Below are 12433 nucleotides of genomic sequence, written 5' to 3'. Positions count from 1 at the left end.
GCCTCCTGCCTTGGCGTCCTTGTAGGTGCTGTTCCCTGTGTGAGGACGCTCTTCCCCATGTCCTCTCAGCCTGCTGTCTGCCATCCTCACCATCCACTCACAGCCTCTCTCGCTGCCACAGAGAGGTGTTTCTGGGCCCTTCTGTTTGAGGTTGACATCACTGCTGTCCCTTCCCCGCCCACCCGCCCTCAGGGTGTGTGTGTGTGTGTGTGTGTGTGTCTCCGTCTCCGTCCGTCCCTGTCCATCCGTCCTGGGGCTTGCTCTCCACAGCACTCATTACCATCAGGTCTTGTAAGTGTCACTCTCTCTCCCCCTGGAAGGTAATCCCACGCAGGAAGGGGCCTCTGTCTAATCTGCTGTGTCGGTGCCTGGTGTGTGGCGTGCACTCAGTAAAGAACGAGGGAATGAATACATGGAAATGGGCATCCCTTGGTATCTGCGGGGCTTGGTTCCAGGACCCCCCTCGGATACCAGTGTCTGTGGGTGCTCCAGCCCCTCACATAAAGTGGGGAAGTGGTGGCATGTGACCCACACACCCTCCCCTAGACTCCGCATCCCCTCTGGGTTGCTCAGAGCGCCTGACAGTGTGAAGGCTGTGTGCGTTCTTGTTGCACTGGATTGCGCAGGGGAAGGACAGCAAGAACAAAGCCTGTACGGTGTTCGATGCAGACGCAGCCGGCAGCCACGCAGGCCTAACGCAGTGCCCGCTGTCGGCAGCAATGGGACTTTTCTTTCAGTTATTTTCAATCTGCAGTCTGTTGAATCCTTGGACATGGGTGGCTGGCTGTGCATGAGTGAGTGAGCGAATGGTCCTCTGGGCGTTTCCTGGCCTCTCTGAACCTGCTTCCTGGTGGGTAACAGGCAGTGATACCCATCTTCCTGTGGGGAAACCGATGCTCCTGCTTACACTGCTGATGGGAGTAGACGTGTTCTCCATGGGAGGTAATTTGCCAATATCTATAAAAATTAGAAACACGTATACCTTCTGACCCAGCCGTTCCACTGTGACTTTACCCTGCAGGCGTATTCGTACTTGTGGAAACTGCCTTGTGTACAAGGGTATTTATTGCTACATAAATGCCTGTCCGCTGGGGACTCTTAAAACTAAAGCATATTCGTATAATCGCGTACTCTGCAGCGTGAGAAAGGAACTCCCGGGAAGCTCTTTGTGCCAGTGCCGATGCACAGACGTCCCTGGACAGGAAGGCAGGGGTGCAGACCCTGCCTGGTGTGCGCTTTCGCGTGTGAACGAGGCGGGCGTGTTCATGTCCTTGTCCACGCACGAGGATGTGGGACAGAGAAGCAGAAAGCTGCTAACAGTGCAGGCCGGTGTGAGGGAGGCTTCTCCTGTACACTTTATATGAATTTCAAGTTACCTGTTCAAAAAATGAAAGCTAGGCTTGCAGGGCTGTGTAAGGATTCAAGAACGTGAGCAGAGCTCGTGCCCGGGCCTGGCGCACAGGGTAGGTCAAGTTGTATGTTACTGTTGCCACCCTGAGGTGGCTGCCACACGCCCAAGGTGCATAAGACCCGGGATCCCCCAGGGGACGCGTACGTGTCCCTGTGCTTGAGCACAACAGGCAGGGAAACCCTTTCCACGTAGAGCTGGGCCTGCGGTCCTTCTATATTTTGGGTTTGCAGCTGCTTAAACTGAAGTGTCTGATGTACAGGTGCTGGAGTGTGTCCACAGGTGCTGCAGGACACGGAATATGAGCTTAGGTTTGTGTCCCAGAGGCACAGCCACGTGTCCACGTACAGTAGACACAGTGGGATGTGGCCTTCACTGCCCTTTGTCATCCATCCACACCTTACCTAGTACGCTGTTCTTACTTGACAGTGTTACAGGTTCCAGTTCTCATAGAACTGTGTGTTTCTTTAAGCCAAAAATAAAACCTCCTAACCATAGTCCTAGAAGTGTTTCTTTGTTTAGTCCGTCTCACCTGAGGACATTTTCTCCATTCATTTTTAGAGAGAGTAGAAGGGAAGGAGGGAGAGAGAGAAACATTGATGTAAGAGAGACAAATCAACTGGTTACGTCCCACACGTGGATATCAAGCCTGTAACCGAGGTACATGCCCTTGGCAGGAATCGAACCTGGGACCCTTCAGTCTGCGAGCCAATGCTCCAACCACTGAGCCAGACCAGCCAGGGCAGAAGTTTTTAATGTCTGTCCTTAAAATGTTGCACATGTGGTGGAGGGGCGGTGGATTGATCTCCGGAAAATTGACCTGACTGTAGTGACTTGGGGAGTGAGCGTGGCGACCCTTAGACACTGGGCCAGCGGGCCAGTCAGCTTTGTGGAGTCAGGAATGCTGGGGCAGCCTGGGCCTGGTGGGAGAGCATGGTCTGGCCTGGCCTTGCAAATTGTCTGTGACCTCGTGTGGGAGAAATGGTGACAGGCTCGCAGGAGCCCTGCCGGAGCAGCGCTAAGCTCTCAGGCTTTGGCATTCGTGTAGGTCAGCGCCTGGTGGTCAGTCCCCTGGCAGGCAGGAGAGGCAGGGGTGAAAATGTGGGTTGTGTTCCCCAGGCCACTTGCCTCGTCTCTGTTAATTTAAGGGGCCAGTGAGCCGCCCTATGGATCCTGTGGCTGTGGCACTGTGGAGTGACCTTGGCCCAGCCACTGCCCCCGAGCCCTGGGCCTGCTGCTGGCAGGGCAAGGCCTCCCGCTCCTCCCCAGTTCAGGGTTTGTTAGTCATGTATCTTCCGGGTCTAACTTTTCATAACAACTCGTGTGGTTCATTCATCTCTTGGGGAAAAAACAGGTTTTTCATGTTCTGTAAAAATGCAGCTCACAGCAGACAGGGCGCAGAGCTGGTGGGGGAGAAGGTATCCTGCCCTTGGTGGGGTTCAGGGTTCCCTGCCAGTGAGGCAAAGGTGCCGGTTGCTGGGGGTGGCAGTGAAGGGTGCTTGGCAATGGGAGTGTCATGAGAAGAGCTGGGGGCTTCTGGGGGATCTCTGCTGATGTGAGTTGGGACAGGGCTATCCTGTGGAAGGTGCTGTGCCTTTGGGTGGATTTAACTTCTGGCCTTTTGTTCTTTTGGTTTGACAGGCAAGACTCTCCTAACTTGTGCCTGTTAAAGAGCTAGTTGGTCAGTGGACCTGTAGTTAGCACAGAGCAGAGTGGCAGTGATCGAGCCATGCTCTGAATAATCACCCGTCTGTCTCTTTACACACTGCCTTGTTCCTGAGGAGACGTGGGAGGATTGCCTGTCAGGGGACCCACAGGACAGCGGGTCCGAGGAGGGAGTCTCCACTTCAGGGCACGGTGGAGCCGGTGTGTGTGTTGAAGTCCTGTGTGCTGCTGGCAGGGGCCTCCCCACCTGGGAGCAGCGCAAGCAGGGACAGGTGTAGTCCACACGACTGAGGCTCACGGAGGACACTGTGTAGGTGCAGTGACTCGTAGACCCAGACTCTCTTCGAGGGAGAGATGACAGTGCAGTAGGCTGCCCCTCTCCAGTGTCCCAGGCCTGGCACAGTACCCGCTGAACGACCATCTCCCTCCGGGAAGGCCAGGGGCCTCACACCCGAGCTCAGTTCTAGAGTCATAGCACGAGCACCAGGATGCCCTTCGCTGGCTGGTCTGCCACGGGGGAGTATGGTGTGCCCGGGCAGCTCGTCCCTTGTCACCAAGCAGCAGACAGCTTTCTTGCTGGAATGAGCCCGTTAAGCTTCCCATTGTGATAACGTGTTCTCCTTTGTCTTCACAGAGACTAATAGACAAGTCACGAGTAACCTGTGTCAAATGGGTTCCCGGTTCGGAAAGCCTTTTCCTAGTAGCCCATTCGAGTGGGAACATGTACCTGTATAATGTGGAGCACACTTGTGGCACCACAGCCCCCCACTACCAGCTCCTGAAGCAGGGCGAGAGCTTCGCCGTGCACACTTGCAAGAGCAAATCCACGAGGAACCCTCTCCTTAAGTGGACGGTGGGCGAGGGGGCCCTCAACGAGTTTGCTTTCTCCCCAGATGGCAAGTTCTTGGCGTGCGTGAGCCAGGACGGGTTTCTGCGGGTGTTCAGCTTTGACTCTGTGGAGCTGCACGGCACCATGAAAAGCTACTTTGGAGGCTTGCTGTGCGTGTGCTGGAGCCCCGACGGCAAGTACATTGTGACGGGGGGCGAGGACGACCTGGTGACCGTCTGGTCTTTTGTAGATGGCCGAGTGATAGCGCGCGGCCACGGGCACAAGTCCTGGGTCAGTGTGGTGGCGTTCGATCCCTACACCACGAGTGTGGAGGAGAGCGACCCCATGGAGTTCAGTGGCAGTGACGAGGACTTCCAGGACCTGCTCCATTTTGGCAGAGACCGAGCAAACAGCACCCAGTCCAGGCTGTCCAAACGGAACTCCACGGAGAGCCGCCCTGTCAGCGTCACGTACCGGTTTGGCTCTGTGGGCCAGGACACGCAGCTCTGCCTGTGGGACCTCACGGAGGACATTCTCTTCCCTCACCAGCCCCTCTCGCGGGCGCGGACACACACCAATGTCATGAACGCCACGAGCCCTCCCACGGGGAACACCGGGAACAGCGTCACGACGCCCGGCAGCTCTGCGCCGCCCCCTTTGCCGCGGTCCAACAGCCTCCCGCATTCCACCGTCTCCAGTGCCGGCAGCAAGAGCAGCGTCGCCGATGGCGCCGTTGCCTCTGGGGTCAGCAAGTTCGCCACACTCTCCCTGCACGACCGGAAGGACCGGCACCACGAGAAAGATCACAAGCGGAACCACAGCATGGGGCACATTTCCAGCAAGAGCAGCGACAAACTGAACCTAGTCACCAGAACCAAAACGGACCCAGCCAAAACTCTGGGCACAGCCCTCTGTCCGCGCATGGAAGACGTGCCCTTGCTAGAGCCGCTCATCTGTAAAAAGATAGCACACGAAAGGCTGACTGTGTTGATATTCCTTGAAGACTGTGTGGTCACGGCTTGTCAGGAGGGGTTTGTTTGCACATGGGGGAGGCCTGGGAAAGTGGTAAGTTTGAATCCTTAACGCTGCACCGGACCGAGAACTTGCGTAGGTAGTGATTTTCCTCACGGGAGGGGTGGGTGTACAATGAATGAATGACACTTCTTAATGTAAATCTAAATGCATCAGAGCCATACTTTTGGATACTGCATGCCATGTAATTCTGAATCATTTGATAATTCACCTTAGAACGTTAAAAAATATAATCAAACTAATTGCCAGCCAAGTCAGTCACCCTCCTGGGAGTATATAGAGTCCCGAGGTTAGCGTTCCTGTCTTAGACTATTTCGATTTTAGGAGAATCATGACAGTGTGGAACAATGACTTAAAAGCTAAAATTAAAATTTCTGCTTCAACTGGAATATTTTTGCTTAACTACTCAGTTAGACTGTTGTACACCTGATCAGAGCGCGTCAGTACGGCGGCCACTGATTGTCCTTTATAGTCCAGTTTTTTATCTTAATCATAATGTTTAGGAGTCTATGGAATCTACCATTAGGAACAGCGTTGAGCAGGGTCGATTGATGTTATTTTTACATTGTCTGGCAATCCACAGAAAGAGAAGAGCCTTAATTTTTAAAACCCATTTTAGTCATTTTATGACAATTAAAATTGTTTAATAAACATCTTTTTTCAAAGAAGCAGTTTGTACCACTTTGATTGAGATTCTGTGCACTAAACAATTCACGCGTTCCTCGGCCGGCGGTTCCCGTGAGCTGGGCCGAGGCCGCCCACAGGTCTCAGAAGTGCCTCCTGCCACGAGCCAGGCCCTTTCCGTCCAGGGCGCGCTGCTTATGTTTTTTTCCCAAGGAAAAGGAGGTTTTATTTCCTTCTGTTTTGGGCGGGTTTTGTTTTGTTTTTGTGTCTTGGGGATTTTTTTGGTCACAAAGGCACACGACTAGGCCCTGGGCAGCCACCTCCTGTTTGATTTGGACAGACTGACAGACTGACACCCCCTGGGGTCCGGGTTTGGTTTTCACATCAGGGGAAGCCCAGGTGCAGGGCACCCCCTTTTCTTACTGTTGGATGGCGGTCCTTTCAGGGTCATTCTTGGGACGCTGATGCTGGCTGGCCTGACCCTCGGGCTCTGTCCTCAGGCCTCCACCCCAGCACCTCACCCTGGGCCCGGTGCCCTCTGGGTGGCCCTGCCGTTCCTGCGGGAAACCCCAGTGTTGGATTCCGGGTCAGCTGTGGAGGAGTTTCCATCCCTGTGTTCACATGGATGAAGTGGCTCTCTGAGCTCTGTGTTTTATGTCAAAATGATGATTATCTTGTTTGTTAACTTATTTTGGTCATTTAGGTTTGTTCTGTTTTGCACACTTTTGTAATTAAATATAGCGATTCTGATAACATACATGGTTTGAGTAGTGAATGCGATACAGCAAAGCGAAGATCCGGACGTTCAGTTCTCTGCTGCGGGAGGTCTTGAAGCTCTGTGCCTCTCAGTGCGCCCCTGGGAAGGCCCGCCCGCGCCCAGGCCCGCTACTCACTACAGAGGCGTCTGTTGCCCGCGATCTCAGTGGCGGCGTTCCACCAAGGAGGACTGGGTGGCCTTCCCGGTGCGCCTCACCTGCTGATATACAGGGCCCATGGGAATGTCCATGTCCTGCCTCCCGCTACACACGGCCCTCTGTTCCTAAGTGTCAGTGCTGTAAGGCAGCAAAGACAGTGGCCTGGGTTCCAACTTTGGAGGCTGTTAGAGATTGGGAACCAACACTCTGCGTGCAGTTTTAGGTTCAGTTTTAGAAACTCAGCTCAGGCTTCTAAGGCACTGAGTGCACCGCGCAAACTTCAGGACTTTGTATTTGGCCTCAGTGGAGAGAGGCTGCACCAGGTACGTGGCCTTTGTGGGAAAGGTTCTGGAGCCCGCACTGCTCGCTGCGTGACCCACACTGGATACTGGCCCTTTCTGGTTCTTCCTGCGCCTCAGCATCCCCTGGTGCACTGATGGGTGACTTATCAAGAGACACTTGGGGGTGGGGGCAAGAGGAGGACATTGGTTTCCTTACAAAACAAGCTCTAAACTGTGCTCACAGTAGCCTGTGCACCCACCTCCTCCACCCCTCACCCCACAGGGTCCTGTCAGTTTGGGACGTGGAGCTTGGTCACAGTCTCAGAGGCTCGTTCTTCTGGTTTCTGCTGGTGTGCGTATCCTGTCTGTCAGTCTGTCTGCCTGGGCCCCTGCCTGGGGCTGGGTGTCAGATGCTGGGGAGCTGCAGGATGCACCCCCCGCTGACGCCCACCCCCTCTGACAGCTCCCCCTGCAGTCAGGACTGAGTGCACCATGTGCCCCGAGACCAGGACGTGCCCCGCAGCTTGAAGCGAGGGCACAGGGTGGGCATGTCCTCCCCTCCCCTGGGACTTGCTCCAGTGCTGGCTCCTGCGGACCTGGGTGCGACAGGAGGGGCGGGAGGGGGAGGCTGGATGGAGGGGGTCGGGGGTCCTGACTGGCTGGGTGAGGCTCTAAGAGAAACCTGGGACGTGTTTTCATAGTTTTCTCTCCCGACTTTGAGCTTCCTCACTGAAATTTTTCTGAGTTTCCAGCTGGAACGTTATTGTGAGCAGAAATGTCCTTTCTCGCCTCCCTGCAATGAAAGCTGTGGCGTTAGTGCTTGGTCAGCAGGCCCCTGTCCCGCACTGAAGTCAGGATGGAAAGCTGGGACTGAGAGCAGAGCAGGGGCCTGGGTCCTGCCTGCCCTCCGGCCCCTCCCAGGCAGCCCGGGTGGCTCTGACCCCACTGGCGGGGGCTGGGTAATTCAAAATCCCCGCAGCCTGTGGAAAAGCCCGGCCTTCTTTTAAAAGCAAATGTGTAAGAGGGAGTAGGCAGCCACTTTTTAAAAAAACAGCAACGTGAGGTTCTAAATTTACTTAACAGTGGTTAAGAATCTTCATTTTGCGTTTTGTGCTGATTGCCCTTTCTGGCATGTTTCGTGTTCTCTGTGAGGCACAGGCCTGGGACTGAGGACAGAAGAGCAGGCGAGAGGAAAGACAAACGAGCCATAGCTGTGATTTCTGTCTCCAACATCCAGAAGCCCCGAGGAACCACACCCCTGCGGCGTGTGCGCGTCCCTGCCGGGGACTCGGGTCGCCGGGCCAGGTCCCAGCTGGCAGGTAGCCAGGCAGCCCTTTCCCCCTCATTCCTCCCCTCCTGAGTGTAAGAAATGGTCAAGAATTGAATTTGCACCGGAGGCGGTGAAGCCGCTTCCTCAGGTGGCTACACCTGCTTACAAGGTTCTCGTCACCTCTCGCCTGGGATGGAGATGTGATCTCTTTGAGGCCACAGGGCCAGGGAGGGCTGGGGAACCCGGTGCCCCGTTTTGTGTACCTGACTTTCTGAGGAAGAGCTAGAAGTGGAATTCAACTGCAGGTTTGCAGGAAAGATGCGGGAGGGCTCTGCTGAGGGGCAGGGTGTAGGGGAACCAGGGCAAGCATGCGCCTCTGGCTGTGACTGTCCCCCTGTGCCCGGGGTGTCCACGGTGGGGGTTTCCTTCCTCAGGCAGGAGCCCCTGCATGCCATTGAGTGACCTGGGGCCTGCTGGGTAGAGCCCGGTTCACACGTGCGAGTGTGCCCCTCTCAGAGGGGCTGCCCACAGGTGCTCACTTGATGCGTCGCGGCATCTGTCACATGACGTCTGTGTCACAGTGGAATCGCTATTGAAAAGTGTGAAAGAAAATTTTCCGTTTTTAAAATTTCTGTATACCTGAGTTTATTAAAGATTGTTATGTTAGGTGACGTATAAAATTGTATGGATATTGACTTTTAGTGAAATGCAAAAGTAAAATTTATATGTATTTCCTTTTCTATATTTTCATCTAATTTCTTGACAACTTGAATAAATTTCACAAAGAGCCTTCCTAATGTGAAACGTCGGTAAGTTAAGTTCTTTGCCGTTGCAACAATTAATGGAGCTTTAGCATCAGTGCTGTCACTTTGTAATTTGAAGGAAATCGCGTTTCTGTCTCCCTGCCCTGGTTTTTGCTGTCCCCTTCTGTCACACGCTCGACGTTCGATAGGACTGTGGGGTCACCCTCTGAGCCGACCCCGAAGTAACAGGTGGGAGTGGGTCATACATGTAGGTGATTTTCAGTAGCCGTTTGAGAGCTAAGCTTTCTAAAGCCTCAGGGAGCCGGAAAGGGAGAGCCTTCGCGTGCTGAAGCTAAGGCCTGCGGATGTCTGTGGACCAGGCAGACCCGGGTGGCTCCCCCGTCACCTGTGCTTTCTCGCGGGTAAAGCGTAACACAGAGAAATGGGATTTTCTTGCTTTTTACTCTAAAATTCAATGTAATTAAAATCTCATGTAGGTGTGAATATATACAGATGTACAGTGTGAAGAAATCCGTGATAACCAGCGCTTCGCTCGTTTTGCACGCGTCGGGAGACACCCTGCGCACCCCGACGGAGCCTGAACCCCGGAGCACTTTCTGACTGAAGTTGGTAACTCAGGAAGACCGAGGCTGCATGCATAGATTTTCTAAAATTGCACTTTAATGGTGTTAGGAAACCCCCGTACGAATGGGCGTAATGGCTCTGCAAGGCGTGGAGGCGCCCTTTTTAATCTCTCAACATTTATTTTAATATTGTTGTTTCCAGTGCAGTCAACGCTGTGTCACGTGTATAAATAATGTCTCCTTCGCTAGTAATTCCCACCACTTAAGCGTGATGTTTCTGGTTCACCCAAAATGGTAATATTGTCACGATCTTGAATATAGCTTCTGCCTCTTGTGTTAAATTGGCTCAGTGTTTAACGTAACTCGTGGTTGAGGTAAACGTTTGGTTTGTAGCGTCCTGTCCGGTTTGCGCTCTGCTCCTTGAGCTGCTCCCGTCGGTCTGACTCGAGATGACAGTTCGGGGACGCGCACACGTGCGGCTTCAGCCGATCGAGTTCCACCCTCTGCCGCTGAAAGCCACAGCCACACGTAGCTCGGGCTCTGCAGGGAGTATGAAGGAGCTTTGCTCACTGCAAGGGGACAAGAGTGGCCGATGAAGTTACGCGGCACTCGCGGTGGGCGGGACCAGCTCCCACGCAGCCCGCGTGGAGGCCAGGCCCCCCGCTCGCGGACTCTGCAGGTTGCTGGAACCGAGACTGTGCGGCCGCCGTGGGCTTGGACCCCGGGAAGGCATTTTTCTTTAGTGAGACTAAACCATCAGTGTGTGAAACACGTTTCTCTGAGGGATCACACTGCCTCGGGGGCATGTCTACGTGACACTAGGCCGGAGAAGAGGTCTGCCCACCTTTCAGTGGTCACACTGGTGTGGCTGCAGCGACAGGACGGGCCGGGGGTGCTGTTTCAGAACCAGACTCGTCAGCCCAGGTCTCAACCGTCCTCGAGAGTCACTGCTGAATCCTTCATCGGCCGCAGGGCTGGGGGGGCTGCTCAGTGCGGAGCCCCAGCCACTGGCGGAGCCTCCCGGTCATCGGCACTGCACCCTGGGCTGACCCTTCCGGAAGGGTGGCTACAAAACACTAGGACACACTAATTGTTTTTAAGTCGGGGGTGGGGAACATCCAGCTAAATCATTTGGTCTGGCCCTGCCACGGCAACTGCAGGCGGGCCTCAAAATTCAACACATCTGGCAGCTTTTTTCACAGCTAAGTTTTTAAATCGATGATTTGGTGTGACCCGAGAATGCTGTCGTAAACATCCAAATGGCCCTTGGCAGAAACAAAGGTTCCCGCCCGTTCAAGTAAGTGAATCAGAATTCGTATCATACACGTTCAAAATGACCTCCGTGCTGAAGTAAGCTACTAGCACAGTTTAGACAGTTCGATATTTGGCGTTTCTTAGTCAACGCACCGGTTTCTAGGTGCCATGAGTTACACGAAAACCCACCCACATGGCTACGAAAGACCTACCAGAAGCCACGCACGTTCCTGGAGCCCGGAGCTCTCAATCCCGGGACACTCCTGGGCGGGCCGCCTGCTCTGTGAGCTCCTGTCTATCTGTAGGAAGGGACCAGTGGAACTCGGGCCCCGGGGCAGTTCTGTGTGTGAAAATTCCAGCTCAGGGACCCCGCCGTGCCCCTCGGCTTCCACCGCGCTGTGATTCACGTGGCTCGAGGTGGCCAGGCCCAGCTTTGCCTGCCATCTGTCACCCCTGGGTGGGCCTGGCTGGCATGCAGTTTGCCGCTGACCACGGGTGTCCAGAAGCTGTCACACGTGTCCCAGTTTGCCGCAGGTGCAGCTGTGCTAGGAAAGAAATATTAGTATGGCTCTGTTCCTAAGATGGGTCCCTGGCCAGCTGGTCCAAGGTGGCTTCCAAAGCTAAACTGCAGCCCTGGCCGGTTTGGCTCAGTGGTTAGAGCGTCGACCTGTGGACTGAAGGGTCCTGGGTCCAGTTCCGGCCAAGGGCACTGCCTCCACTGCAGGCTCGATCCCTGGTCCCAGTCAGAGCGTGTGCGGGAGGCAGCCAGTCGGTGTCTCTCACATCCGTGTCTCTCTCTCTCTCTGCCCCCCTCTGAAAAGCAATGGAAAAATATCAAGTGAGGATTAAAAAAACCCAACAAAGTCAAGCTGCCCTGTAACTGCCCTCCGGCCGCCCCCACCATTCTGCGCCAGGCAGGCCCCTCGGGCGTCACCGAAGGAGCTGAAGTCTCAGCAAACCTGGTGCAGCTGTGCCTGCTTTTCGGTCCCGCCTCAGCTGCCTTCCGCTTTAGGGGGGCGATGCACCCCCACACGTGGGGATGGGTCCCAGGGAAGCCAAGACGGCAGGCGATCCGGGGGGCAGAGCCCAGCCCAGCTCTGCTCCCCGGCAGCCAGCTTGCCGTCCTGCGGTGTGGCCTGGCTCGAGGACCCTCACCAGGTGTGCCCTCGCCGTCCGGGAGGCAGAGCCTGGGTCACCTGGGCAGCGGCGTCTGCCTTTTTTTTTTTAATATGTCTTTATTGATTTCAGAGGAAGGGAGAGGGAGAGAGAGAAACACCGGTGATGAGAGTCACTGATGGGCTGCCTCCTGCACGCCCCCCACTGGGGATCGAGCCCGCAGCCGGGGCCTGTGCCGACCATGGATCCTAGGTCGGCGCTCAGCTGCTGAGCCACACCGGCCGGGCTGCCTCTGCCACTCCGAGCAGGTTCCAGCATTAACGTGCCGCAGAGCTGCCCCGCCCCACGCCAGCACCCCAGGCCTGGCCCGGCGGGGAAGCGGGCGGGCTGCCCGCTGGGCCCCGATTCCCCCCTGGCTGCGCTCAGCAGGTGTTCAGGAACCATGTTTGAGGGGATGGCGGCCGAGGGAGTGAGGCTCTGGTGGCTCCCCCGGGATTCTGCGCTGACAGTTTGGGAGCCGTTCAGCGCCGTTACCCAGATCAAATGGCCTCGCCGCCTTCCTCACACTCCTTCCTGTCAGGCCCTGGCGGCAGGCCCCGGAGGCCGCCTGTGCCCTGAGCCCCGGCCAGCAGACAGGCACAGCCGGCCAGAGCCACGTCAGCCGCTCGGGCCTGGCTGCCCCGCCGGAGGAGGGTGGGAGGGCGCCACGCAGG

General features: G+C 55.6%; 1 protein-coding gene across 5 annotated transcripts in view; it reads left to right on the top strand.

The window, feature by feature from the left end:
• WDR20 (WD repeat domain 20) overlaps positions 1-6753 on the top strand; it is a 46543-nt gene extending 39790 nt beyond the window's left edge. For all 5 annotated transcript variants that reach the window (XM_087818142.1, XM_087818135.1, XM_087818148.1 and 2 more), the window contains one exon: positions 3708-6753. In XM_087818142.1, the coding sequence (XP_087674268.1) occupies positions 3708-4985 (1278 nt within the window). In that variant the 3' untranslated portion in view covers positions 4986-6753. The remainder of the gene's footprint in view (positions 1-3707) is intronic.
• The last annotated feature ends 5680 nt before the right edge of the window (positions 6754-12433 follow it).

Source organism: Miniopterus natalensis, chromosome 1, assembly GCF_054644295.1.
Source record: "Miniopterus natalensis isolate mMinNat1 chromosome 1, mMinNat1.hap1, whole genome shotgun sequence".
In the NCBI taxonomy this organism is placed as follows: Eukaryota; Metazoa; Chordata; class Mammalia; order Chiroptera; family Miniopteridae; genus Miniopterus; species Miniopterus natalensis.
Note: the sequence above shows the minus strand (reverse complement) of the source record. Positions and strands in the feature narration are given on the sequence as shown.